This window comes from Hippocampus bargibanti, linkage group LG17 (genome assembly GCF_051943395.1).
Source record: "Hippocampus bargibanti isolate YZ-2025 linkage group LG17, ASM5194339v1, whole genome shotgun sequence".
Classification (NCBI taxonomy): Eukaryota; Metazoa; Chordata; class Actinopteri; order Syngnathiformes; family Syngnathidae; genus Hippocampus; species Hippocampus bargibanti.
Genome location: NC_142750.1, coordinates 11,445,756 through 11,473,731, shown reverse-complemented (window position 1 = coordinate 11,473,731; position 27,976 = coordinate 11,445,756). Strand labels below are relative to the sequence as shown.

The 27,976-nt window shown below is 43.5% G+C and overlaps 2 protein-coding genes across 5 annotated transcripts in view; both read left to right on the top strand.

Moving 5' to 3' along the window:
* The first annotated feature begins 1,013 nt into the window (after window positions 1–1,013).
* Window positions 1,014–15,592, top strand: kmt5c (lysine methyltransferase 5C). 2 transcript variants are annotated; one of them, XM_089018973.1, is made up of 9 exons: window positions 1,014–1,363; window positions 2,490–2,622; window positions 2,894–3,059; window positions 3,409–3,518; window positions 5,173–5,336; window positions 6,085–6,104; window positions 6,295–6,431; window positions 6,502–6,662; window positions 8,745–15,592. In XM_089018973.1, the coding sequence occupies exons 2-9, from the start codon at window positions 2,510–2,512 to the stop codon at window positions 13,361–13,363; spliced, it is 5,490 nt and encodes a 1,829-aa protein (XP_088875099.1). In that variant the 5' UTR covers window positions 1,014–1,363; window positions 2,490–2,509; the 3' UTR covers window positions 13,364–15,592. The 2 variants fall into 2 exon arrangements, with proteins under 2 accessions (XP_088875099.1, XP_088875100.1); XM_089018974.1 differs by having other exon boundaries at window positions 2,472–2,622.
* Window positions 15,593–16,139: 547 nt separating this feature from the next.
* The window catches only part of shank1 (SH3 and multiple ankyrin repeat domains 1), a 58,096-nt gene continuing 46,259 nt past the window's right edge, over window positions 16,140–27,976 (top strand). The window contains exons 1-2 of one of the 3 annotated variants that reach the window (XM_089018123.1): window positions 16,140–16,250; window positions 16,352–16,427. The gene's annotated coding sequence lies outside the window, so the exon portion shown is untranslated. Of the gene's footprint in view, window positions 16,251–16,348; window positions 16,428–27,976 lie in introns of all 3 variants that reach the window. The other 2 variants (XM_089018125.1, XM_089018122.1) reach the window with 2 other exon arrangements.

Genomic DNA, 27,976 nt, shown 5'->3' with positions numbered 1-27,976 from the left:
AACTCAAAAACAAGACTTCCGGAATATTCAGCGCGAGTCTTAAAATGTAAAATATAGCTACAGTAAAGTCTTGTTATATCGATATTCAAGGGAGTCCAAAAAAATATCGATATAACCGGGACTATCGATATATCCGACCCGGTTTGCATGTAATTTTCTCCGTGCATGCATAGAAATAGTATCGATATAACCGGGAATCGATATATCCGATATCGATATAACGAGACTTTACTGTATATGCGGTGGAACCTTTGTAAAATGCGCTCAGTAGAAGTCATTTGAAGCCATTTTACAAATTATGGACACAACTTGTCCGGAGACGTCGTTTGTCCTTTAAAGGACCGACGCCTTCAGACAAGTTGTGTCCATAATTTGTAGAGATTTAAAATGTTTATTTTCATTCATTTAAAAGATTGTAATAGAATTTTGGCAGTACTTTTTTGTTAATTCTGTTTATTTTTAATATTAAAATTAATTTAAAACTGGATTTGAACATAAAAGCGCCCACTGTTTGCTTTACCATAGAAATCAAATCAAAACGCCTCAACTGATGTCATATGTTGGAATGGCCGTGTTTTTCTTCGTAAATTTACATTTAATTCTGTTCCTACTTGCGCAATTTGTCAACACGGCACCTCTTAGAATGGGAAAATGCGTTGAGTGTTACAAAAGGAGGCCACCGTACTGTACTGTGCCGTACGCTTTGTCACTGGGTACTCTGTAGTGACATCAGTCGAACATTACGAAATGAGGGACCAATGGTAGGGTTTGAATTTAACAATCACTTGCGCGTGACTTGCCGAATCAACGCCCAACTCGACAAATGGCAATCGCTCTATCGAAACCCACTTTGTGGGTCAATTTATCAGCCCTATGTACTCCGCCTGTCACGACAAATCGACCAATCATAAGAGCCCGATTTCAAAGTACGATTTGGATTGTCTGATTGACATTGAAACCGACAAATGGGGCGATTGGTGGGCGTGTCCACAGGTGCAGAGGGTTCGGTTGCAGTGGGACGCAACCGATCAACTTTTACTACCAGAGACGAATCTTATTTTTTTTCTATTTTTTAAATAATATAACATGCCGAATTACTGTTTTAGCTGGAAATTACAGTCACAAAAATAAATGCAACTCATTGTTTGCACTCGTGTCGCCAATCGTGGATTTTTGCTCGCAGCGTTTTAATTAGATTCCAGAAGTGTTCTAATCTGGGGCGGAAGGCTAGGCAGCTAGCCCGCTACCAAACTAGCATGTTGCTATCTTAGCTGCTCAAGCTAAAGAGCTGCTTTTTTTGGAGGGGGAATCTTCGTCCTCCGCTCTCAAGGTCCCGCTTTCGTTGACCGGAAAAGACTCCCAGGTATTTTCTGCGTGGCGGCCGTTGCTTCGCATCTTTTGCTAATGTGTTTGTATGATGCGGTGTTGCTAGCTCTCTAAACCCGCTACCTGCTACACAGCAGCTGATGAACAACATGCTGTGGTAACGCGCTAAATCTACTGCAGTCCGTAATGAACTCGTCAATACTTGATGCGTCCTAGTTGGGAGATGTTATGACACATTTTTCACGAGTGCCCTCGTTGTAGCTTGTTATTAATCACGAAGGCCGGTTTTCATTTGCATTTTGGACTGTCAGTAGATGTCAAAGTTGTTTTTTTCACATCGTAGTTGGGGTTGTAACGGAGAAACAGCATTCGTGTACCAGGTAGGTGTGAACTGTTTCAATTGACTTTTGTCCCCTTTACAGGAGGCGTGACTATTGATAAATGGCGTGAATCCATAACAAAGGAAAGACATTCCAAAGCATTGTAAGAAAGGCAGAAAAGCAGAAGGAAAGATGGAAAATAAAGTGGCTCTAAAACAATGCAGAAATGAAGGAAAGAAGAAAAACAACTGCAAAGAAAGGCATAAACTCTCGTCTATGGAATATGCATGCATGCATGCATAAATAAAGAACAAAAAACAGGTGTGACAGGAGGTGGAATGAAGGCACCGAATTATGATTGAATTACTGAAGGATGGAATGATACAGGAATTAAAAACAAGAAAAGAAAGGAAGCCATGAAGGAAGGAATGAGGGCAGAAAGAAAAAAGATCCACATGTCCCGATTTGGTATGTACCTTGATTTTAGGCCACTGTTCAGTTTGTATTAGTTATTATCTCTAGTAGCAAGTCGTCAAGGACACTAAAAATAGAACATCTTTAGTCTTATCAGTAAATTGCGACATAAGTAAAGAGTCTTCCGTGAATGAAATGAACAATGCAGACAAGTGCAACATTCGAAACTGATTATGTAGTAAAAACAATAGTACGTTACGTTTTTTTCACGCTTTTGCCCAAATTATGTTCCGATTTGTCAGTGTCTTAGGTTACATTCCTACATGGTTATGAAAGACCCACAATGGACTTTAAGTGATTGAATTACTGCAGTTTACTGTTTTGCCCTCTTATTTGCTTCCCTTACGGTAGATGTTCAACCTTTTTCAGCATGCTGATGGTGGGAGGCCATGGACTGCTGCACTAGAATGAGTGTGAAGGTGCTGTGTGAGATTGATGACCTGGCCACCAGCCTGGTGCTGGACCCTCTCCTGGGCTTCATCACTCATAAAATGAATGTCAGGTAAATTAGTTGGTGATCCTGAGTTGATTACATTTTAAGCGCCTTTCAAAGCTCTCAAGGACACTTTTCAGTCACAGACAAGCATATCTACTATAATAAATAAAATACAATCACAAATCGAATACAATTATAAATAAAAGCAAGTGACAAAGTGAATACACTTTTGTGTGTATTCACTCATCCACAAAAGGTCCCTATAAATTTTCCCAAAAGTGTCTGTGTGGATACACCTTAAAAAAAACGATTGTTCTCTATTTTTTCGTATGTGCAGCCCAGCTCCAGAGGTTCGTCGCTGGGGCAACCTGAAGGAGACGCTGTTGCGTTTCCAACGCACACATGACTTCAACGCCACTTTCGAGGCGCTGACGGTGGGCGAGCTGTCGGGGGACTACTTCAACTCTTTGGGGAGTCACCGGCAGGAGCTACTGAGGCAGCATGTGTGTACTCATACTCTACCTTTTCATTTACATTTGTTTAATGACTATACTAAATACATGTTGGTATGTCTCTCAAAATAGTGAATAGAAATTTGGGGGAAAAGTTTCAACAACACAGACTATAGAACATTGTCAGACAAAATGGAATATCTTGCATAGTTAAGGCTGCGGCTTCACTTGCCATTTATTCATGATAACTTTACCTCTGGCAAAACCACAAAATAAATAATCCATAGTCAAAAGTTCACGGTGGCGGTCGCTGTCACCTATATGGTATGTATATCCTCCGTGTAGTGTTAATTCCAATGCTCACAAAATGAGTGTTCTGAAGTCAGCGTTTTGCCCACAGGTGAACCGCTACCTCAACGCCTTCCTATTGGATAGCGGCATCCAGATCCAGTCATGTGACCGCTACTCCTCTGAGACCAACGGAGCCAAGATTACTTCTACTCGACACTGGTGCGTCGCTCTTCTCTGTTGAGTGGTCCTCAATGGACATTCTTCACTTGGGCAACATTTAGCAGTCATATATAGCTCGGGGGATGTTGGCTATGTGACCTTTGCCGCGGTTGGGTATCATACCTGCCAACTATCAGGTTTTGCAGTAATAACTATGATTTTCATAATCCCATTACGGATAATGGTTTATTAATAAAAAATATGGTTTCTAATAAAAACAAGAAGTCAAAAATCGTCAAAATAGTGAATACCCAACGTTCATTCAAATACGAGATCGCCAAGTATCGCATCTAAATTTACAGTGCCAGCTGTTAGATTCCTTTAGATGAATTGCGCATGCGCGTGCTAAGGGTCATTCCTGGAATCGAGAGTCAAGCGTTCGTATCGTTTTTATCATTGTAATGTAATGCCATCTGCGGGAGAAAAAGCAACAAAAAGTGAAATCTAAAAGAAAACTACAGTCGTTTCGTGAGGGATACTACCAAGCATTTCTAGGAGTTATACTTCGGTCAAGAAAAGGTGAAATTTACACAAGTTGGTAATATGAGTTTCATACCTATCAACTTTGACTAATAGCTGCCCATATAAATGATTACAATTCCCATATGAAAGTTGTTGTATGCTGTACATTATTTGAAATGATTTAAAAAAATGCTAACAAGCGAAAATGCAGGCCGCTTACTGCGCATGCGCACGTTATGCTTTTATCAATCCGACTGTACGCAGCGATTAAAAATATATATATAAATACCATTGAGGATTACTTTTGCTGGTTTACCGTGACAATAGTAGCGATCGGCGGCAGCATTGTCATTGGCTACCAGCAGTTGAGACCCACTGAATTTGAGCCAAAATGGTCTTTGTAAGATCGTTTCACAATTAAAATAAAAACAAATCCTGTAGAAAAGTTCTCGTACGCCGTACATTATTTGAAATGATACAAAACATACACAATATGGGGAAACCGTATAATCTGGCAGGTCAGGAGTTTGTTGACAGCTATTTTTGTCAACCCACAGATGTGCATATTTGAAGTTATTAACAATGTCTTGACAAACCAAATTGATTATTAAATGTTAGGTTGATTGTAAAATATTTCTGTTTTGTTTTCTTAAAATAGTAGCAAACATGGTATTTGTATGATTAACAAGTTGAAATATAATTATATTTTTTCTCAAGTTTATCTCTGACATTTGTATGGTGTTTTTAGCCTCATTTACTACTGGACCGACCGGGGACTTGAGGCCCATGGCCCCCGGCATATGACAAGGCTTTTCTGGTTTCAAAAATTGGCAGGTGTGGGATATCATCGTTCCGTAGGATGTTGTCACCAGTTAGGGTGAAAAAAAATCATAGTAACAAGAATGCCCTGAATGATGATTTTAGCCAGCATCTTTTTCAACTGCTGTTTGATTTCGACTTCTAACAAACAGTTTTCCCAGTATTGGTTTAGATATGGGCTATCCAATGAATTAAAAATTACATCTGTTGGAGTAAAACCTGGCAGACCAACCCCAAGCTCAATAAGTTATTGTGATCTTTTTCCAGTTCAAGTCGGTGATTGCCAATCACCTTTGACCACCCAGAAGGATCCTGCCTGATACTTTCAAACATTAAAACACTTTTGGGTGTAACTTTTGTCGCTGGCGGTCAGGTTTGTGGGGGAGCGCGTGGAGGTCCTTCTGGGCTGCATCGCCGAGCTGAGTCCGGCTGACAGCGCCGTGCTGCGGGCGGGCGTCAACGACTTCAGCGTCATGTACTCCACACGTAAACGCTGCGCCCAGCTCTGGCTTGGACCTGCTGCCTTCATCAACCACGGTCAGTTTGGACATTCAAGTCAGACAAAAGGTCACGTTTCAACTCAAATAAGCCACTGATGATTGTCCATTCCAAAAAAAAAAGAAAACACATCCACATCAGTTTTTTCTGCGTCTGTACAAATGGTGCCCTCTGCTGCCATTTTGCCGTTATTGGCTCAAGATAGTTCAAATCTCCACAGCTCTTTTTTTTAGAAATCTCCATTAAGAGATACCAAAGCCAAATTGAAAGTATAAAATGTTTTTATATATAATTAATGGACTTAGTCCTTGAAATGAGTCTTATCATCCTTAAACCTGCAATTCATAGGTAGTTAAATGTGCGGCGTGTTGAGGCTTTACTGCCATCTTGTTATGAACTGATAGATTGCAGCACATGCGTTTTGATGCTCTCTCCCCCGATTTCTTCAGCAAATGTGCAAACAAAAATCTCACAAAGCCCAAAAGACTTGTCGAATTCCCTCAAGTGATGGAATAAGTTCATCCGTTTGTTTCCTTAGAGTATGTGTGGGGTTGTGAAATATTACAAATAAATCTGAAACACCAATACAACACATCCCACCAAATTTAAAGTAATCACAGAAAGCAAACCTCTCATTTGTGCCACCCAAAATATTTCGGGGAGTGTTTACTGTTGCACAATAAAGGATATATTAATTGTTTAGGTGACCCTTTGCGCAAATGGAATTAGACATTAATTTGTGCCCAAACTAATCACTCCTTTGTCTTTCTTGTGTATGTGCTCAAAGACTGCAAGCCCAACTGCAAGGTGAGCAAACCTTCATTCATCAGAGACAAAGTAATACGAGGTCTAACCTGGACAATTATCCACCCCATTCATTTGATGAATTCGAAATGTTAAGCATCAGATTTTATTATCCCTGTCAGCTGTCTATCATCTCTTGTGGGCCCGTCCAACCCTTTGTCTTTCCCCACCTGCCACCCAACCCCACGCCCAGTTTGTCCCCGGTGAGAAGAACGGCGCTTGCGTGGAGGTGATTCGACCCATCTCGCCTGGGGAGGAGATCACGTGCTACTATGGCGCCAGCTTCTTTGGCGAGGGCAACGAAATGTGCGAGTGCTGCACCTGCGAGAGGTCAGCCCTGCTGGATATCGCCGCCCCGTTATGAATTATGTCTAATGCACTTACGGCGATTTTCTTCTAGGAAAGGGGAAGGTCACTTCAAACACAGAGGGAAGCAGCCCGAATGCGAGGAAACAAAAGACCCCTTGGGCCAGAAGTACCGCCTTCGGGAGCGCTACCTTCGACATCAGCGAGAGAAGGGACACTTAAACTCCAGGCCCATTATACCAGGATTACATTCAGGTATCTTTTCTGAAATACATAATACGCTGGTACGCTGACTTCTGAGGGTTTTTTTCCCCAAGTAATCTGCATTGCAGTTCAGATAAAGTAAAAAAAAAAATAACATACAGTAAAGTCTCGTTATATCGATATTCAAGGGAGTCCGAACAAATATCGATATAACTGGGACTATCGATATATCCGACCCTGTTTGCATGTAATTTTGTCTGTGCGTGCATAGAAATAGCATCGATATAACCGGGACTATCGATATATCCGATATCGATATAACGAGACTTTACTGTACTTTCCGGTGTGTAAGGCGCACCCACAATGAATGGTGTATTTTCAAACCTTTTCCATATACAGGTAACATCCGATTTACCACCGGTGCGAGTTACGACCACCCTCACTTATGACCACGACCCCCTGACCCCCTTTTTTAAAAATTCTATGGCTGGGACCGCTACGGTGGCAGCCCAGCAACGCTGTTGAGATCTGCAGCGTGTTTGCGATGCATTTGGTAGAATAAAGACTCGAGATGGTCCTTCTTGTTTAAATTGAACAAGTAGGATGTTTATTTGCCGCAGCACAGAGAGCAACTGCTTCTCTCAGCATTGTATAAGAACTATTTTTTTTTAATCGCTGTCAAAGGACGATATGTAGCGTTGTGGCTGCGTTGCCAGATGCGCTCAACATTCAGTATGCTTCATTTATCTTAACAGAGAATATTACAGCATTTCACAAAATGAGGATACAAAATAACTGTTTCTTCATAAATGCGTACAACGATTTTGTGATGACACCGGCGGTGGGGGGGGGTGGGGGTGTTTCCACCAATGCCGAGGCGGGTGCGCGTCTGCGTTCGGGCATGCGGAACGGCGAGAACGCTGCGTCTGGCTCACGCCGCTACCGCCTCTGAGACTTTTGTCCTTTGGCGTCCACCTAAGGTCCGAGCGTGTGTGTTGGACAACCTCTTCTGGCTTCTCCGATAGTAGGGAGAGCGATTTTTCAACAGCGCGTATGCATGGGAAGCCGTGTGTATTTGGGTCAGCAGAACGACACAGTAATAAAAATCGATAATACGAAATATAAAATGATAAAAATGACATTAAAAGTTAGATTTATAATTGAACTGTAAGCAGTTTGGTATTTGTATTCAATAGAGAACGTTCTTTAAAAACAACAGATTGATATCGTATACAATTCTGTCACTTAAACCTTGCGTCGGCCATTTTGAATGCTTTCCGATTTACGACCGTTTGACTTGCGACCGTTTTGTCGGAACGGAACCCGGTTGTAACTCGGATGTTACCTGTATAAGGCGCACCTTCAATGAATGAAAAACATTTTCCAAATATAATATATAAATAGAAAAAAACTTTCCAAATATAAGACACCACATTATCAGGCGCTACAGTAGAGGCTGGAGTTACACACTACTTCTTCTATAACAGAAATTGAGTCGTGGCTGCTGACAGTAGTTGTGAGACCTGTTGTGCCTCAATATTACTTGACGTATACGGCGCACTGGTGTCTCAGGCGGAGGGTCTTCTTTTGAAGAAAAGTAAGGCTTTTCGGTGCGCCTTATACACCCAATCAAATGCACTCACGTGTGGACAAGAAGAGGTACGGCCACCGAAATACATAATGTAGAAATTCACATTGAAATCACTGGCCTTTAACTTAAGTAGCTTTGACTCAGTTAATCTGCTGTATCAGAAAGCATTAAGTACCAAAACCTTTCATTCTTCTAATTGTTTTTTTGTAATTGTTTTTTATAATGGAGTGCCTGTTTTGTCTTTATTTAAAAAAAAATGGTTTGTGTTTGATTGTTTTGTTTTTGTATTTACATTGTATTTATAAATGCCTTTCAAAACTCTCAAGGACACTTTACAGTCACACGATAATATTTTTTTCTGCGGGTAAACTGCGTTTTTGGTCATCTGTAAGACATTATTTACATTTAAATTGAGAAGATTAATTTGATAGATCAACACATTGCATTGCCAGCTTGGTTGCAGGATGAATTAAACTTGCAGGAATGTGCTTTCTGAAATTGAAACTCACTACAATGACATGACCGTTTCTATTGCCTTCCAGCAATCCCCTCCAGAAACTCTTTCACCCATCAGATGAGGAAAAACGCCCTTAAAAACCGAAAGTTGAACCAGACAAATAAGTGGAGGCTCCAGAACCACAGACTCACAAGACCCTGTGAAGAGCAGCGAACGCTGCCGCTCCTGTCACAGTGCGTGATCCGAGACCTGAGGATCAGGGTGCGGCGCCACTCGCTGGACTTTTTGCTTGTCTGCAAGGATCCCAAAAGCAAAGAGAGGGCCCTCCTGCAGCAGTTGGAGTTGGTCAAACCAAGGACAACCGCCAACATCAAGCGCTTCTCGCGAGGTCGTCTTCAAAATAACAGAATTCGGGTAGTCAGGGCAGTTCCTTTGAGGAGCTCATCCAGAACCAAAAGCACAGAGAGGGTCGACCCGGACAAAATCTCAATCGCGAATAAGCAGGTGAGCAAGGAGCAGCAAGAGAACTCGGAGCCCAGCATCTGTCAGAGTGTCCCAGCCTCTTGTGAGAAAGTTTCAGTTAAGGCGGCACTGTCACTCAAGCAATACGTGACGGTCCGCCTCACTCGCATCTCAGCGCCTTGCGAAGGGTCACCGGGACTGAGTGTCGACAACCAGGAAATAAATGAGGAGCTGAGAGGGAAGATGAGGCAGATTCAGGGCCTCAGACCACTGAGCACACAGAAATCGCAGCAGAGGCAAGGAACCCCATCCTTGCACACGTCCGGTCACTGTTACGCAGAAGCCCGTCGAGGAGTGCGGGAAATGTTCTTTAAGGCCATTGACAAGGGATCACTACGGAAACGGCAGGCCTTAAAAGGGGCCATGGATGACTCGTCTCATCACAAGGAAGGTGGGAACAACAAGGTCATTGAAATCCAGACAGTGGCGGAAGAGGGAACGCAACTGGACAAAGATAAACTGGAAGAGCACAAAATGGAAAAAAATGCCAGCGCTACTGAATTTAAGGCAGTTTCTGGTTCAAAACTGCACCAACAGAATAACTTGCAGAGTGTTCAATCTCCATATCTAGGTGAGGTCCTTTCAGAACGATTAAATGGCACCGCAAACAAACCAGAACACAAGCCAAGCAATGACATCATCATCAAGCAGGCCAAGGTCCTCCTGTCTGATTTTTTGAAGAACGATAAAGCCTCAGTAGACAAACAACTACATGGTGAGAGTTATCCCTTAAAGGCGAAAGAAATCGCTGCAGGTAGCCATATGGCAGCAAAACGGAATGGTGGGCGGTGGCAGACAAGCCACCGACGAATCAAGACGAAAGCCGAGCTGAAATTCAACCGCACAGAATACAGTTTAGACCCCACGGTGCAGAATCCCACCCACATTGGGGAACCGGTGGCAACCAGTCTCAAGACACTACCTCTCCACTCGCCTATTTCATGTGCCAACATGTGCCAGACCCCTCAGCCCCTTGAGGCCATGCAGTCCAATATACCTCTGAAGAAGCGGATGTTCCGCAGTGCGGCAGAGCCCGAGCAAGACGTAACCGCTGCTTCTGCCACAACCCCGAAAAACGTTTCTAACCTGTCCTCAAGGCAGGAACTGAAACGTCATCCAGAAAATATTATCAAACATGACCAAAAAATCAAAAAGAAACGAGCAAAAGTCCGACGGATGAGCTCTAGAAGAGTCACGAGGCAAAATGTGGGCAGGGTGCTAAGGCCTCGAGTTATTGAAACTCCTCAGAGTCGCCTGCGGAAGGTTCGCACGTTCAAATCTGAGAGGGAAGACCAAAACAATAACCAAGGTACTGTTCAGCTCAACAGGAACCCCAAGACGAAGGATGAAAAAGAGGGCGACCCCCAGACGGGAACATCAGTTTTGGAACAAAGCGATGTTGATGAGACAAAGCCAGAACTTAGCTTCAGGATTCGTTTCAAGCGCAGACGAGGGAAATTGTGGGAAATGCAGAGTCCCGACTCTATGATCAAAATAGAAAAAGAGGAGGAAATCAACAAGGATTCGGTTAAAGACATCATGGATTCGGTATCTGTGTTGAGCAAGGAGATGAAGGCGGCTCAGGCCCATGTTCAGACCAGTAAAAAGTCCAAAAACAGACTGCTGCGCTTAAAAAAACGGGGCAAGAAGAAGAATGAGTCCACCATTTCCAAGCTGGACAGAGAAGAGAGCAAAGAAAAAACAGATGTGGGGAGTCCCTCTGGTTCAAACCTTCAGCTGGACAAAACCCAGAGTGAGACGTCATCTTTTGTCCCTCAAACGAAAACGGAAGACGCGTTCATGAGAAGCTGCTGCATGTTTGCTCGTGGGTCGCACCAGAAAATGGAGCCCAATTTGGATTTCAAAGATCTTCCTCTGCCGGTTCTTAAATTGCGGAGAAAGGTGAAAGACATTTGGGAGGTGGACGACATAGATGAAGGGCTGAACCAGTCCGAAATGAAAATGGAGACACCGGTGAAGCGTGAGCTACAAGGTTCCCCTTCAGCCAAGCAACTACCAGGACTGTTGGACTTAAGCAAGGCCCGAGAGGAGCCGGCACCTTTGACTCAGAAGAAAACGGAAGCGCTGCAGATGTCTTTGTCACTGTCACCGCTTTCCTTGTCTTCCCCACCAAGCGAGACCCCAGAGAGCGCCATCAACGCCAACGTAAGCGCTGACCGACCGGAGGCCAATAGCACCAGTGGCGGCAGGAGGCAGCGTCATAAAATGGCGTCCAGGTGTGGCTCTTTTGAGACTGGCTGCCTCAGTCAGTCCCTCCAACAGATTGACCACAGCCTCTCCAGGCTCTCTGAAGGTCTTTGCTCATCACAGATTTTGGAAAAGACAACCGCCTTGTCCGGAATTTCCAGTTCCATCATCCACCCCCAGTCTCAGTCTCCACCATTCCCAACGACGGACAGCATCCTACCGGGCGAGCCCAACTTTGCAAACTGCTGCGACGACCTCCTGGACTTCCAGTGTCTCAACTTTGAAGGCTACGATCAGCCGCAGAACATCCTCAACTCGTCGCCCTCCGATCTCTGCTCGCTAGATCCCCCCACAGATCCCTTCAGTAGTCCGCTCTCGCACAGCCCCCCCGGCACGTGGCCTACAGAGACACCCTACCTCGGCCCCTCGAGTCCCGACAACAACTTCACCGGTGACGATCTCCACTTCTTCCCTGCTCTGCTCCCATCCAAGAATGATTCGGTTCCTCTGGACTGTGAGGCAAAGAACACCTCTGGCAAAATCCCACCCCAAGCAGGTTTCGGTTTTTCAGCCGTCCTCAACCCTGAACTGGTGATAAAGGACCGCCTCAGTAAACATCCTGGAATGAGGCTGTCCAGAGAGGACTTCAAATACCATCCCTCACCAGTGGTGAACAAACCTCGCCTATTTGGCGCACCTTCTGCCACGTCTCAGAATACTCTTCCATTAGCACAGCCCACCCTGAACGCCAAAGCAAGCAGCAGCCAGATGAAAGCCACATCCAACCTCAAAACCAACGGACCCTTTCACCGCATGTCAATGACCAAACAGCCCCATTCTTTTCCAAACTCCCAGCCTGTTGCGCAGCGAAGCGTCCCTCCAATGGCCGGTAAATTCCTCAATTCTCAACTGTTGACCGGAAGGAATTCCAACCCCTTCCCTGACAATCCCTTCAACATCCAGGACAAATCCCCCACTGTGATTCACCGGCTTGTGAAAATTCAGGGCGGTAACCCAAGCCAGAACTTGTACTGCGCTCCCTCCTCCAAAGACCACCTGGCTGCCGGCAACCACTCCGCATCTAAAACATTCGGAACAAAACCTGTCGAAAAGACGAGTGAAGACTCACTGAGTCATCATAAAGCCTCTCATTCTGCTCAGAACTTGAGCTATTTCGCTCCATCTGGTAACCCCGGCAGGTCCGGCGCCTCCTTCAACAAACACGGCTCATCGCTGCACCCGTCGTTCATCCGAAGTAAACCAGTCTCCGATAAGGAGGACGATAGCCCCTTAACTTACAAAAACTTTTCTGCGCTCCCGAGACCTTTCTTCTTCCCCAGTAAAGACGGTTATTCTTTCCCACAGGAGAAATCTTCCAAACATGACAAATCCACTCTGCTGGCCTCTGACAAGAACCAACCGTGTTACCCCCAGCAGGATCCATTTGATTTTAGCTTCACATCATCGCTTTCTCCAATGCCGCATCACAGCAGTCCTCAAGTGGTCCACAGTACGCCGCCCGCCACGCCGTCATCGCTGGGCAAGAGCCAACCGGCAGCTTCCTTCTCTTATGGACCGCAAGGACCCCCTTACGTACTCAACTTTAGTGGCGACCACTCGCTGACGTTGGGTCTCAGGGACGGGCCCGAAGGTTACCCGGGTCTGGGCCCCACAAACTACACCTACCATTGCTTGATGGAGCCATCTGGCACTCAGGGGCGACTGGTCCTGGAACCCTGCGGTTCTCAAGCATCCAACCCGCCCTCGTTTTCCATGGGTTCCCTCTCGGGACATAAAGGGGGTCCGGATGAACACCTAAAGAAGGACTCTCACCACCAGAACCACCCAGGCGACCACCAGGACATACCACACTATGGACCAACATCTCACTCCATGGGCCCTACCAAACCCAAGCGGGTCAGGTTGGTTGTGACGGACGGAACGGTGGACTTGGACCTCCAATACTCTGACTGAGGAATGCCGTCGCATGTTTTTGCAAAACTATTTTGAGGGGCGATTAGTTTTCCATCCTTGGCCTGAACCCAGAAGACACTTTTAATTTGATGACCAAATTTAGGATGGGGAGAAGTCACCGATGCGGCGTCTGCGGCGTGCGACTGATTTGCTGGGCTTTTAACGGGCATATTTGTACCTCCGTCTTTCCGATTGAGACTTTTTGAAAGGTTCCGCTTTTTATAACTCTGATAATCTCTTTTCTCACGGTTTGTATGTGTGCCGGTGTGTTTTTAGTCGTTGAGGACTTGCTATTGACTACTGCGAAGCTGTCACGTCTCATATGGGAACTTAACAAGTTTTTCTTTTGTGTTGTCTCAAGGCTACCTAAAATTTGGTCAGTGGGGTAACAGCATTTGTGTCAATGTCACTAGCCCTCTTTCACACTGTCAGAATATTTACCTCACTTCTGTGATAATGGGACGGAAAGCTGATTAGAATGCTTGATTGTCAGATGTAGGACGGTCACTGTCTGAAAATGAGTACTCGATAGCAAGAATGGGGTTTTGAAGTTTAACACCAGAGACTCATTTACCCCCACCCTGTTGTAGTCTTTGAGAAGTATTTTCAACATCACACCGGATGCCATGGTGCCAACTGGTAGTAGGTGAGAATATTCCCCAACCCATTTCTGCAAATTGGGTTTCATTTCAGTGAGTTTGATGCAATTCTTTTTAGGGGCACGTTGTCTATGTGTGAAAGGGGAATAGTGAACACCTTGCATGGAAGTTTTGAAGTTGTAACACCCGACACTCACCACTCCTGCCATGTTTTAGTGAAAGCGGCCGTTACTCTGAAAACAATTTTATGCATCACGCCATATGGCGAGTAGATATGAATTTCAAATGGCCTTTGCCCCCTTGACCTTTTCACATCAATTTTAATATATGACCCTAAACAGCCTATTTGACGCATGATCAAAAATATCTCAAAACCAAGTGGTTCTGGTGCAAAAAGTACTTTTGTTAAGTCTCAGACACCCCCGTTTACCGGCAACTGCGCCAAAAGGTGTCATGATGACAAATTTGTAAATTAAAAACGGTTCCTTGTATATCTTGTCGTGATACTTACATGACGTTCAACCGTGGACTTTTACGTTTTCTGACTTTTCTATGAAATGTAATGAGCTGTTGAACGTCCCATGTTATCCACGGTCAAGCAAATAATTTATCTTTTGAGGAACAAACGGTGACAATCTTTCCACTGTGTGTGTTTATCATCTTTTCCAACAGTCGTCGTTTCCATGGCAGCCTTACATCCTAGTTTATCATCGTGTATTTATTTGAAACTTGGCCTCTTTCTGGTCGCGGTTTTAAAACTAAATGGTGCTTGAGCCTAATTTATACTTCACCTTGATTGTTGATTGGAATAAATGTTTTATTGTTATTTAATGGGATGAAAACCTTATTGATCAGAATATAAAGATGACAAATATATATATAAATATATATATTATATGACTTGTAATGACTTTCTCATCAGCTGTTATAAAACTTTATATCAGCCACCTTCCTTCTCTAAACCCTCCTAAAATGTGTTAGTCTTACTCAAAAAAATGTTTGCTGTAGAAATGTATACAACATAGCTTGTATTATTAAAGACTCTTAGTGCTTTTCATATTTCACCTTCTGGAGTCGTGTTTGAGTGTTTAGGACATTTTAATTGAATGTTTTTATTTTTTATTTTAACTGCTGTAACTGAGCTTTATTAACTGATATTTTAAGTCTTGTCTGATCAAAACATTTGGAATAGCTTCGTCTCTGCTGTTGTGCACTGCTAATGACGTTAGCGTCTTAGCATCGGGTAAATCCGTGGTTGGCCTTGATTTTCAATGATTTCCTCCAGATAATTTGGGAATCATTTTTTTTCCCAGGGTGTCATCCTTGGGGTTTCCCGCGGGTAAGATGCACCCGGAACATATTACTCTCATTATCGTTTCTTCCGCTACCCTTACTCTTCCCAATTCAAGCATATCAATTCTATCTATGGCTAATCTAAATCCCTCCCCATTTCTGTCCATGCCTCTTACCTTTCAAAATGTCCATCTAGCTTCTCCCTCCTTTTCCCCCGAATCACAATATTATGTGCGAACGCTTTGAATCCATGTCTAACCTCATCAGTCAGTCTGTCCGTTACTCATGCATCGAAGAAGGAGCGCAGACCTGATGCAATCTCACCAACACCTTGAACACAGACAGCACATCATGGCCTTTGGAATAATAAATCATTGGAACTAAAAATGAAACTTTGGAGGGTGGATGGGGTGGTCAAGGGTACAGCCAAAACCAGCAGAATTGCCTCTATCCCATTTAAGTTTGATTGTTTTCATTTTCATCATATATAATGTCACTGACAGAATTGCAGAAGAAACCGCTAGTACATTTGGTTGCATATCTCGTTTCCAAAAGCTTGATGACCCCTGCATTTGATCATGTCGCCCCTTAAGAACTCCCCAAAAATTAGCATGGACTGAGAGTTGTCACAGCGGTTTTCCTACTGACCAGTCCGTGTTTCATAAGAAGCAACTGCAGCAGCCCCCCCCCCCCTGCCCTTTTTCATTGTGAGCCGATCGCTCATGTTGAGTCATGCCGCTAATCTGCTCCACATCTTCCTTTCATTGCCTTATCTCTCTTTTTTGCTCTGTCCAAACATCAAAGCAAGGGGGAGGAGAAGATGAGAGAAAAGCGGGGGATACCCAGGATGGAGCTGCAGAAGAGGAGGGGCAGGGAACTCGGGGTGGAGGGCGGCTAGGGGTGGAATAGGGAGCGAGTGAGAGTCACTCCGGGAGGTAGACTGGATAAACGCTCCTCCATCCCGTTGAGGAAGACGAGAAGAGAGAGTGAGACAGGTACCTTGGTTACCACGGTGCTGCTTTTCATTCTTCGTTTTTTTTTCTTTTTCCCTTTCCTCACACTGCTCTCTCTCTCTCTCTCTCCTCCCCGACAGCAGCATCTCGCCTCGTCTCCTCTTCTGGACTTCTTCCTTTTCCCACATTCATCATCATCAAGGGGAGCTCGACAAGACTGTAAGAACCTCTCCAATTTTATGATAATTGTTGTTCCTCCATGTGAGTGTTGTGAGCTTCCAGGATGCTTTGAAGCAAAGTAGCCCAGATGTTGCATCGCTGCCCAAATGCTAATGTAGTTGTGTGTATGTGTGTCAGTGTGTATGTGTGTCTGTAAGTGTGTAAGTGGAGCAGCTGCTGCTTCATGTCACATCTTCGAAGTCGCTCCCACGTACAGTATGGATGGATGTAAGTGGTTTGGGTGTGAAAAAAGGCCAACTGCTGCATAAAATCGCATTAAACAGTGTGGTCGTTGGCCACTTTTGTCGCTGTGTGTTGAATTTGCGCATACATTTTTGTGTTGGGGGATGGAATTAAAAACTACCATAGACGATTAAGAAAGCGCATCTAAATCTCGCGAGTCTTTGTAAAACAGCGTTGCTATTCGGATGAGTTAGTGTGTTTACCCTTTTGTCGATCAGGATACATTCTTGTGATTTTTGTGGGGCTTGGGGTTTTTAACTCATTCACTGTCATTCCCAAATTTATTCGGGAATTGAAAAGCATGACGTGGAGCGCCATTCCCGACTTTGTTCGGGTTTTGGTTTTTCTTTCGGGGGGGTGCTGATAAAGCGCAAGTTGGACCTCTGGCAATGATTCCTGACCACAAGGCGGCGTTTCATACACCCTCCCCCATTTCAAGCTCAGATAACTCCAGACCCATATAACTTTGGAATTAATTCTTTTTTTTTCTGATGAAAAAAGAGAGTCTAAGGTTTCTTACGCTCAATTGAATGTTTATGTAGTCTTAAAAATCAATGTTCTGTGGGTCCTGCAATTTGAGTGAAAATGACAAAAACCATGGCACTGGAGTGGACACATTTTTGTACGTCGTGTGGCGGTAAATGAGTTAACAAAATAGTGAGACCACCAAAATATGAAAAAAAAAAGAGTCACAAACAATCAACGATGATCAATCACTTGCACACAAAATGTCAAATGTCAGAAAAATCCATCCTGAAAACTGCATCGCACCTGTTTTTTAAGATACAGTAAAGTCTCGTTATATCGATATTCAAGGGAGTCCGAAAAAAAATCGATATAACCGGGACTATCGATATATCCGACCCAGTTTGCATGTAATTTTCTCCGTGCGTGCATAGAAATAGTATGGATATAACCGGGATTATCGATATATCCGATATCGATATAACGAGACTTTACTGTATATTTTTCATGATGTGCAGATTTTGTGCCCTGACAATATTGTCCCGAATTACGTTCCATAGCTTTTGTCACTACTGTCGTTCTCTATTGTTCCACCACAGGCTGAGATGAGTCAGTCCCTCGTTTTTTTTTTTTGGGAGCGCCAGTCAAAGTTCAGACTTGCTGTTGATGTCATCGGCACGCAGGAACTGAATGACTGCACCATCGGTTGCGTGAAACTTGACCGTATGTCTTGCAGATTGAGCGCGAGTGACGACGCATTCGTTAGCATTCATTAGCATCTCTTTGGGAATATGATAACTAAGACCAGTGACAGACGACAAGTTCGAAATGTGATCATTTTAGCTTTTCACCAGAAATTTTCTACACATCTGGTGTAGCTGTGATGTGAATTCCCTTTTGCACAGAGTCAGTATTTCACAAAGCTGCCTTTTTAGTGTCACGTTTCAATTTGCGACCAATGGGTGGCAGTGTAGGGCTCCGCCTGCAGCTAGATAGGTGTTGGTCATTTTAATCAGTGGCAGTGAAAAGGACTCCCGGCACAACCGTTCAGTGTCGGGTCATTGTTTGGTTCACCTGGTCAGGCTTTTATTCGTGGTTTTGTTTACTACTTTGAACCTTTTTGTTCTGATGACTTTTGATAATTTCTTCCTGCTGACGTTATTTTATACAATTTGTCAAATACACCCTGCTCCTCCCTCCTGCCCGCAGTTTTGGGGTCCACCACCTTGCAAATTGTGTCATTGTGTGGTTTCCTGTCTGTGTGAAAGGTCCTGCAGGCTCATAGGCCCGAAATCGAAGGAGCAATAGCTGTGTGTAACGGGATTTTACAAAAACCGGACATGTGTTTGATGTCGAATTTGTCATCCCGGTGTCCTGTCTTCGGCGACAACCTTTTGACATTAGCGATCTAGAAATGTAATGAATAAATATGCCATCATGTCGCTCTATAAAAGCGAAACAGTGGCTGTGTGGAAGGGGTGTGACGTGAGTTTCGGTTGTTTAAATTTTCCACCCCTCTTGCCTGGTGGGACGGATGTGAACAGTAGAGACAAGCAATAAATCCCACCATGTTGTGTTATGCTACCCCCTTGCACACAGCCCCCCACCCCCCTCCGTGTAGATCTATACATTCAACATCTATACATTGTATATATCCTCCACATTCGCACATGCGTATGCACATCTGCACGCTCGTGTGTGTTGTGCTGGGAACTACAATTGACATCCCAAAATCCAAATTCATCAACGCCGTCCATTACAGCAATTAGCTTTTTTTTCTTAAATATTTTCCTGGCCTACTGTACTGTGTGGAATTGAATAATAATAATCATCATCATAATATAATCATAATCATAATACATTTCATTTAGAAGCGCCTTTCTAAACTCTCAAGGACACTTTACAGTCACAGGATATTTTTGAATGCTACGAAATACGGCCAGTATCAGAGGTGCAACAAAGTAACCGAGTGAACATAAGCGGCTATCCCCTTTCACACAGCTGCCCTCTGTCTGATCCTACCCGGGAAATTTGTCAGCATCCTGGCTGGAGATAAAAGATGATTAATTAGCATTTATTGGATTATTTGGTGAGCGACGTGATAGCATTATAGTGTGGGAAGAAGAGGACCAGGGACGGTTTTATCGACAGCTCGTCAAGGAGCTTTTACGCGCTTTTATTTGTCCAAGCGCGTTTTGTCTTTTTTCCAATATTTGCTCTGCTGCTTCTGGGGGTTGTGCTTCATAACTCCACATTTAGCCAGTGCCTTCCTTCACTCGCCCTCTCTCCCACTTTCTCGCCGTCGGTTAACGACCAATCTGGGACAGGAAGCCTCCCTAGCGCTCTGTCCTACTTCGCTGCCGCCGCTCCGGCTAATTCATTCTACTCATTTAACGCTGTCCACGTGGCCTCGACGTTTGTCGTCAGTCAGTTTTTTGGGGATGGTGTCAGTCTGGCGGACGAATGGGGCCTGTCAAGATTCACTTAGCAGCCCGTATACAGAGTCTCTTTCAGGACAACCGACACCATTTTTTTGTTTCCTAACTGACACCAGAAAAATGTTTTGTAGCATCTAAAATACCCAAAACACGCAGGCTGATATTTTTAGTCAAATGAAAAACACCTATAAAAATGACTTAAAGTGTCCCAAAACTACTTCAAAATGACCTCGGAGATGGCAAGTTTCAGAAGGTCCCGCCCCCTTGTTCGTGATGTCACGCCGGGACGTCTTGCCTTGCTCTGGAATCAAAACAATGGCTTCAGAGTCGGAGAAGATGCTTTCTTGTTACTCATCCAATTATGAATATAATTCATATAGTTCTGAAGAGGAAAGCATAATTGTTTGCTATCGATTAATGAAGTCCTTCCGTATCAATTCGAGCCGTCAGGACTCCAATGTAGCGTCCCAGAAAATGCACAAGATGGTGCCCAATCTCCGTTGGAAATGGACTGATTTGTCTGCTGGGAATTTGTGTCAGCTAGTATCAAATAGTAGTCTTGGTGCAACACACAACGATTCACGATCGCGTTATTTATGTGTTGTCCTTCTAATTTTACCATCAACATGAAGTTTTCAGACAAAACAAAGTACCCAAAATGCATTGTGTGTCGCTTTCTCGATCAGGGGCATTCCTGACGTGACACGTCAGGAATCGTCACCAACTCGAAAACAAGACTTCCTGAATATTCAGCGCGAGTCTTAAGACGTAAAAACTTTGTAATAATACACTCAGTAGAAGTCATTTGAAGCCATTTTACAAATTATGGACACAACTTGTCCGGAGGCGTCGGTGGTCCTTTAAGGCTGTAAGGATTTGTCCTTTTTTGTTGACTGTGTGAAAGGCTGCCAATACAGAATGCTGCTTCTCAGTGTCAAAAGTATTGAACCTACTGGTTTTCAAGGTAGATCTGTGGTGAAATGACGGTCGTGTGTCAAGGATATTCTGCAATACTGGGACGAGGGTGCAGAGCACATGCATTCCCCTTGAACACAGCCAGTATCTTTCCTCTATTCCACCCTTTTCACCATTCGCATCCATTTCAATGCCAGATCTGTTTCACATCAAAGTTCCTGGGCTGTTGTTCTGTGTGAGAGGAACTGTTTCTGCAACAAAATGACCACTGAAGTTGAACTGCACTTTTATTTTAAGAGATAATACCAGTGGGGAAATGGTGGCAGTGTGAAAGTGGATGATCTTGCAGCAAAGTCAATTCAAATTCTTTGTACGGTGCTTTCCACCATTTCACGCCATTCTCGATCTATCTCTGATACTACTGGATAGCCCAGGTTATGTACATGCCAACTGTAACCCCACATTCCATGCTGGTACCTTTCACACATAAAATTCACGGGTTTTAATTTTCGGTCTGTGATGATTAAATTTAACAAGAAAATATTTCAAGGCAACGGGGCAGGAGAGGTCTTTCTTGTTCTTCTCCTAGTTCCACGCAGTGATCACCCTTGGGTGTTGAATTTTGTACCTTGGTCCAGGTTATCTCCTTTCATCCTTCTATTATGCCTCTGATATTATCTTAAAAGTCATAAAATGTGACCAATGTTATCAAGAACGCAGATTTTGAGAAGTGAGTGATGGAAGTGACACTTTATACATGTATATATGAAGCTCTTTTATCCCCTCTCACACATCCACCACCTGGTAGATATCACCGCATAAACTGGGAAATTCACACTTGCCACGATGAAGTCACTTAGTTTATTGGGGCAAATTCCTCCATAAGACGGGGAGGGGGAGGGGGGTGGATTGCTGTGGGTTAGAGGGGCTGTGGGGCTTTTTTTGCCATCACCGCAGCATCATCTAATTGCCGTTTCTATTTTTAGTTACAATGGATGTGCTGAGATGGGAGCGTGTGTGCGTGCGTGCCATGGGTTTGTTTGCAGTTTTTCATGCTGCATTCAAGTCCGGTGGAAAATAGACTTGCTCGTTCCTCTGCCGTAATGCTGAGAATGGAGGAATTAGCTGCCTTCATAGGAGTTTCCCGCACTCACTGCGGTGCTTCATCTTTCCTGCTGCTGCTGCTGTATGCGTATATGAGTGTGTGCGTATATTTGCCGTATGTGTGTCAAACGCTGCAGAATGCTGGCAAAGATCAAAGAAAATCTCCCTATGGATTATTTCACCCCCAGCCCCAACACACACACACACACACACACACACACACACACATGGCTTTGAATACATCAACAAACCAGCTGGAAAGCCCGTGTTGTGTTGTAGGTCTGCGTAAAAGGTATTCCTGTAAAATGGGGGTGTCGACCTGCTAATTTGACAGGGAAGGAAGGAAGAGTTTAAATGCAAAAGCAGACATCTCCAGTTTTTTTTGTCTGCAATGCAAGTGTGTAGATTATTGATATTCACCCCTTCCGTCCCTGTTTTCCCTGATACCTTTTCACGCACTCACCCCATCTCCATGTCTTTTTTTTCTCATTCTTAGTTCTCTTTCCATGTTATATGTCATATGCAATCAAAATTGATTTAACATGAAAGTTGCATCTTCATTTTTTTTCCTGTCTTGGCTCTCTGTGTGAAAGGCACTATGAGTGAATTTGTGATCATATCGGAGGCAGAACAACAGGGTATTTTGCTTTCTGCGCTCCCCTTTCACTCAATCACTCATCCTCCTCTACCTTTAGCCTTTTGTTTTATATCAAAACTCACAAAAGAAGCTTTTTTTTATGTGGGCGTAGCAGGCTAGTTAATTGCATGATGCTGCGCTCAAGTTTTTGTACTTTGGGGCACCGGTGACTCGTGCTGAGGTCAAAGTTAAAACTTATTCGCTTGTTACATTCTATACTATTGGTATTGTATTAAAAATTAAATCTGATGCAGAATCCATGAAAAGGTTTCTTCAGCCGTCATCTGTACTTCTTTGAAAGTATCGGACGTTTCGCTCTTCATCCGAAGAGCTTCGTCAACTAACTCCAAATTGTGCTGGTAGCTCTGGCCCTACATATAACCCTAATGGACAGAGGTGGTGGTGCCAGTCTGCTTTGATAGATCCCCTGATTTCATACCAGAGCAAATGGGATAATCAGAGCCAGTCATAGGACACAATCAGACAGAACAAAAGAAGTAATCAGATTATCTTCAGGGAGCACTCCACTGTACCCTCAACGGTAGAGTAAGTACCTATCAAAGCAGAGGTCTGGCACCGCCACCTCTGTCCATTAGGGTTATATATAGGGACCAGCACAATTTGTAGTTAGCTGACGAAGCTCTTCAGATGAGGAGCGAAACGTCCGACACCTTCAAAGAAGTACAGATGACGGCTGAAAAAACCTTTTCATCGAATGACCACTCGTGTACGACTGAGTGCCTACACAGACGTCTGATGCAGAATCTGTTCTCGAAAATGAACGCTTACGACAGCAGACTGCTATCAGAATCTGAAAGCCTTTAATAGTCCCACAATGAGGACATTTGCAAAAATAGATAAATAACACCCACAGGGAAATGATCCGTTTCATGCAGAAAATTTCACTTGGATCTGATAGAAAAACAAATGCTCAACATGCATGTACTTGACAGACTCGGAAATGACCCTGTGGTCCTTTTTTTCAACTGCTCTTTTTTTAGGAAAAAAAATCATTTGTTTAACTTCCTTTTGAAGGGTTATATTGTCTGCGAAATCCGCCTATTTGGACAAATCGATCGTCTCTCCTCGGCATTCACGGGTCCCAAGTGATAAGAAATTATTCTTGCCTCTTCCTTCTCTTCCTCCTCCTCCGCGTCCTCCGGTGCGCTTGTCACGCGTTTGTCTTCTTGTGCCAGCAGTCAGTGGGCACCTGTGGGTGTTTTTTTTTTAACTTTCTGATGACAAAGCAGCAGGAAACGTTTAGCCTTTTTTTGCTCTCGTTGAGATACTAAATACACATAATCAATTCCCGCTGTGTCACTTCCGGCGCCGTGCCCTGTACTTAAGTACTTAAGTAGAGCCGTGACACTGAGGCAACGTGAATAATGATCATCTTTTGTCAACAGAATATTTCGTTGCACAAGTATTGGTGCAAATAGAATGTTATATTACTTCGTAACACAGATGGAAGGACGGCTGTGTGAATGGGGACAGCCATGTCTCTTCTGCTGCCTTGTGTTGAAAAAAAAAATAGAAGACTGCCCGGTAACTATTTCAGATGTCATAACCGAGGCTTCTGTTACAACTCGGAAGGCGACAACCAGCCTACTTTTCCCTATCAATACCTTTCACACAGTCCTCGTAGATTCCAATCAAAGCCAGGTGGCGGCTGTGGGAAAGGGGCATTTTATGGTTTGATGTTTACCAACGCATCTCTCTCTCTCTCTCTCTCTCTCTCTCTCTCTCTCTCTCTCTCTCTCTCTCTCTCTCTCTCTCTCTCTCTCTCTCTCTCTCTCTCTCTCTCTCTCTCTCTCTCTCTCTCTCTCTCTCTCTCTCTCTCTCTCTATCTACCTACAGTAAAGTCTCGTTATATCGATATTCAAGGGAGTCCGAAAAAATATCGATATAACCGGGACTATCGATATATCCGACCCTGTTTGCATGTAATTTTCTCCGTGCGTGCATAGAAATAGTATCGATATAACCGGGACTATCGATATATCCGATATCGATATAACGAGACTTTACTCTATCTATCTATCTATCTATCTATCTATCTATCTATCTATCTATCTATCTATCTATCTATCTATCTATCTATCTATCTATCTATCTCTCTCTCTCTCTCTCTCTCTCTCTCTCTCTCTCTCTCTCTCTCTCTCTCTCTATCTCTCTCTCTATCTCTCTATCTATCTCTCTCTCTCTCTCTCTCTCTCGAGATAGAGATATAGACATATATACTTAAAGCATCTCTGTCCGAATATTTTTCAATAATACCCGCAAAAAATCTGTATGTACCGGTGTTTGTAAGTAGAGGAACGTCTGTGTATATATACACCTTAAAACCTGATTCTGATTCTGAATGACCGTTCTCCATATCTCGTTCATAAGTTGGGGAGCGTCTGTATGCAACAACACGCCTCTTTGTCCTCCTTTTAGTTTGCGTGCAGCGTTAATATTTCACAACGCCTCATATGTTCTGGCAGCCTGACGGCCCAACGGCTATACCCGTCGTCGGTGACTTATGGATGAGATTGGCTTGCAGCGAGCCCCCAATCCTACCCCCCTGCAGGCCATCAATGGGTCCGGGCGGGAAGTCTCGCTGAGTTGAGTCCTATATGAGCGACAAAGCGCACTTTGGTCCCGCAGAGACGAAAGCAGAGCTAATTAATTATGAGGCTATTTGCAGGGGATCACAGCTCTCAGCGGACCTGAATGTCGTCATCGCTTCTCTGGAGGATAGGAACACTTTCAAACGCCGGTTGGAGGGCGGTCGTCGCAGTGTGGGTAGAGAACAAGCAAAAGTTGCGACATTAGTCGGTACTTTGTTTTATTAGTTATCAATGGGGGGGGGGGGGGGGGGGGGGTGATGGGCTCATTTTGTATAATTCATTGAAAGTGGAGTCAGGTTTTTTTTTTTTTTTTTTTGGGTGTAAATTTTCCAAGGAGTGTGTGAATGCATCGAAAATGCTCAACTTCCTATTCAAGTCCAGGCCAGGCTCCTTGAAACTTTTTCATGTGTCATGTTATGATAGACAACCGATTTCATGGCGATCGCTCAGATGTGTAAAGGGCAGTGGCAGGACGTGCGTGTCGCTCCGAGGCCTTCAATAGTGCTACGTCTGAATCAATCAGCTGCGAATGTGGTGTGATATTACTTCATGTCCACTAGAGCATGCTGTTGGCCAGGAAATGACTTGTGACTTGAAGAAACTTAAAGCACAACCGACCGTCACTTTTTTGTTTCTTAATTGACATCAGAAAAACGTTTTATAGCATCTAAAATACCCAAAACATGCAGTATGATATTTTTATTCAAATGCAAAACATCAATAAAAATGACTTAGTGTCCAAAATCTGCAAAAAATTGAGCTGTGAATTGGGCATTTGAATTGACGGCCCACTACTGGTTAAGGGGCTTGAACTCCTCCCAAACCTGCAAGGAGTTGTAGAGAATTGACAAAATAAAGTCTCAGAGAGTTGAGGTCCACAAAAAAACATTTTTTCAGCAATAAAATACGGGAGAATTCAAGAAATAAAAGCTAATCATTATCATAAAAAATATGTTTATTTAAGAAAAATCATATATTATATTGATGTTTTGTTTCTTGAATAAAAATCATCGCTTTACATGCCTCTGATTAACCCGGCAAGAAAAATATGCTCCATAAAATGTGAAGTGTTTCACTTTTTTTTTCTCGATCACATTTCCATGAATTTGCCCCAAATTGTCGACTTTCTGGACTTTTTGTGTGCATTCTGTTGTGATCAGCATGTCTGTCCCATTTCTTCGAGATTTGTCATAGTGACGATGGGGGCAATTTTTTTTCTGTCCGCCTGCTGGTCTACTAAAAATAGTCACAGGTAGAACAATGAAATGCTCATCAACTATTTGCAGCTGACAAATTCAGACGACAGAACTGACCATAAAACTTCTTAAGTTTTACGATGAAAAGCTTGGCCTGTTTAACTGACCATAAAACTTCTTAAGTTTTATGGTCAGTTAAACAGGCCAAGCTTTTCACATCGAGGAAATAAAAGGTTTGAGTCTATTAAAGGACAACCGACACCATTTTTTGTTTCCTAATTGACATCAGAAAAACGTTTTATATCTAAAATACCCAAAACACGCAGGCTAATATTTTTACTCAAATGCAAAGCACCAATAAAAATGACGTAAAGTGCGCTAAAACGGCAACAAAATGAGCTGCGTCACGTCAGGCATCGCCATCAACTTGAAAACAAGACTTCCTGAATATTCAGCGTGAGTCTTAAAACGTTCGCTGAAGAAGCATCTTGGATAAGAAGCGAAACGTCCGACACCTTCAAAAAAGTACAGATGACGGCTGTAGAAACCTTTTCATCTTAAAACGTAAATTATAGCTATATGCGGTGGAACCTTTGCAAAATGCGCTGAGTAGAAGTCATTTGAAGTCATTTTACAAATTATGGACACAACTTGTCCGGAGGCGTCGGTTGTCCTTTCAGGCAAGAAGAGCCTATTTCAGAACACAGTTTGTGATATTTTGGTTTGGTGGTGAGACTTAAAAATGTTCAGAAACACAACTATTGACCATACTTATTATTTATTTATGTATTTAATTATTTATTTTCTCAGAAACATCTCCAGTCATGTTCATGTGTCCACATAGGTGTCTTTTTGACGTGGTGGGATCCTGGTCCCCACTCCCACTTTGGGTTAACGGTTGTTGTAAGGGCCCTCCGACTGTCATATGGAAAGAAATGTTGCCGCAGGTGACCTGGCATAGCGACACGCTGCAGTTGTCGGCTTCTGTGTATGACTTCTGTGGATTGAAAAAGGCTTCCTTTGTGGCTATGTGTACTTTGAGATGCTCACATCTTTGCTGCAAGACTCTGGTTTTGGCGGAGGGGGGGGACTCGAGCCGACTCCGATGGGACGCAGTGACGCGAGCGCATGAGAGGCGCTGACGTTTTGTGGATATATTGTTGGGATGGTTCTGATGAGTCAGGGTCTGCCCAGAGGTGCTTCTGGGACATAAAGAGGGGTGACACTCAAGATTGCACATTTCAGTTTGCTATGATAGTGAGCGGAGTGATTGCGGTGAACAACACGAGCGTGGTGTTGCCACAAGCTAAAACATTAGGCACTCCTGATGTTGCTAAAGGAGTCAAAAGCAATGATCAATATCCAATTTTAACGCATTCACTGCCATTCATAAATTTATTTGGGAATTGAAAATATGAATGCAGAGCGCTATTCCCAAATTTGCTCGCGTTTTGTTTTTTTCATGCATGGGTGCCGATAAAGCGTTGGCCTTGGCGTCTGGCAATGGTTTTTTTATTTTTCCATGTTAACGCTTTGTTCCAGCTTCAGCTATTCTTCAAGCGCTACCTAAACCAATATGTATGTATTGCATTGTATTTTGGACAGCCACCCTCATTTCAAGCTCATATAACTGCAGACCCATTTAATTTAGGAATTAACTCATTTTTTTTCTGATGAAAGAAGAGAGTCTAAGGTTTCTAACGCTGTCTTGAATGTTTATGTAGTCCTAAAACTCAATATTCTGTGGGTCCTGGAATTCAAGTGACAATGACAAAAACCCTGGCACTGGAGTGGACACATCTTTGCACGTCTGGCACTGAATGAGTTAAAACGATGTATTGGTAATTTAAAAAATATGCATTAAAAATAATTTGGTACCTGAATCAAATGATCAATTCATCAGTAAGCTCCGTAGAAACTTGAAAATAATCCCGTTCAT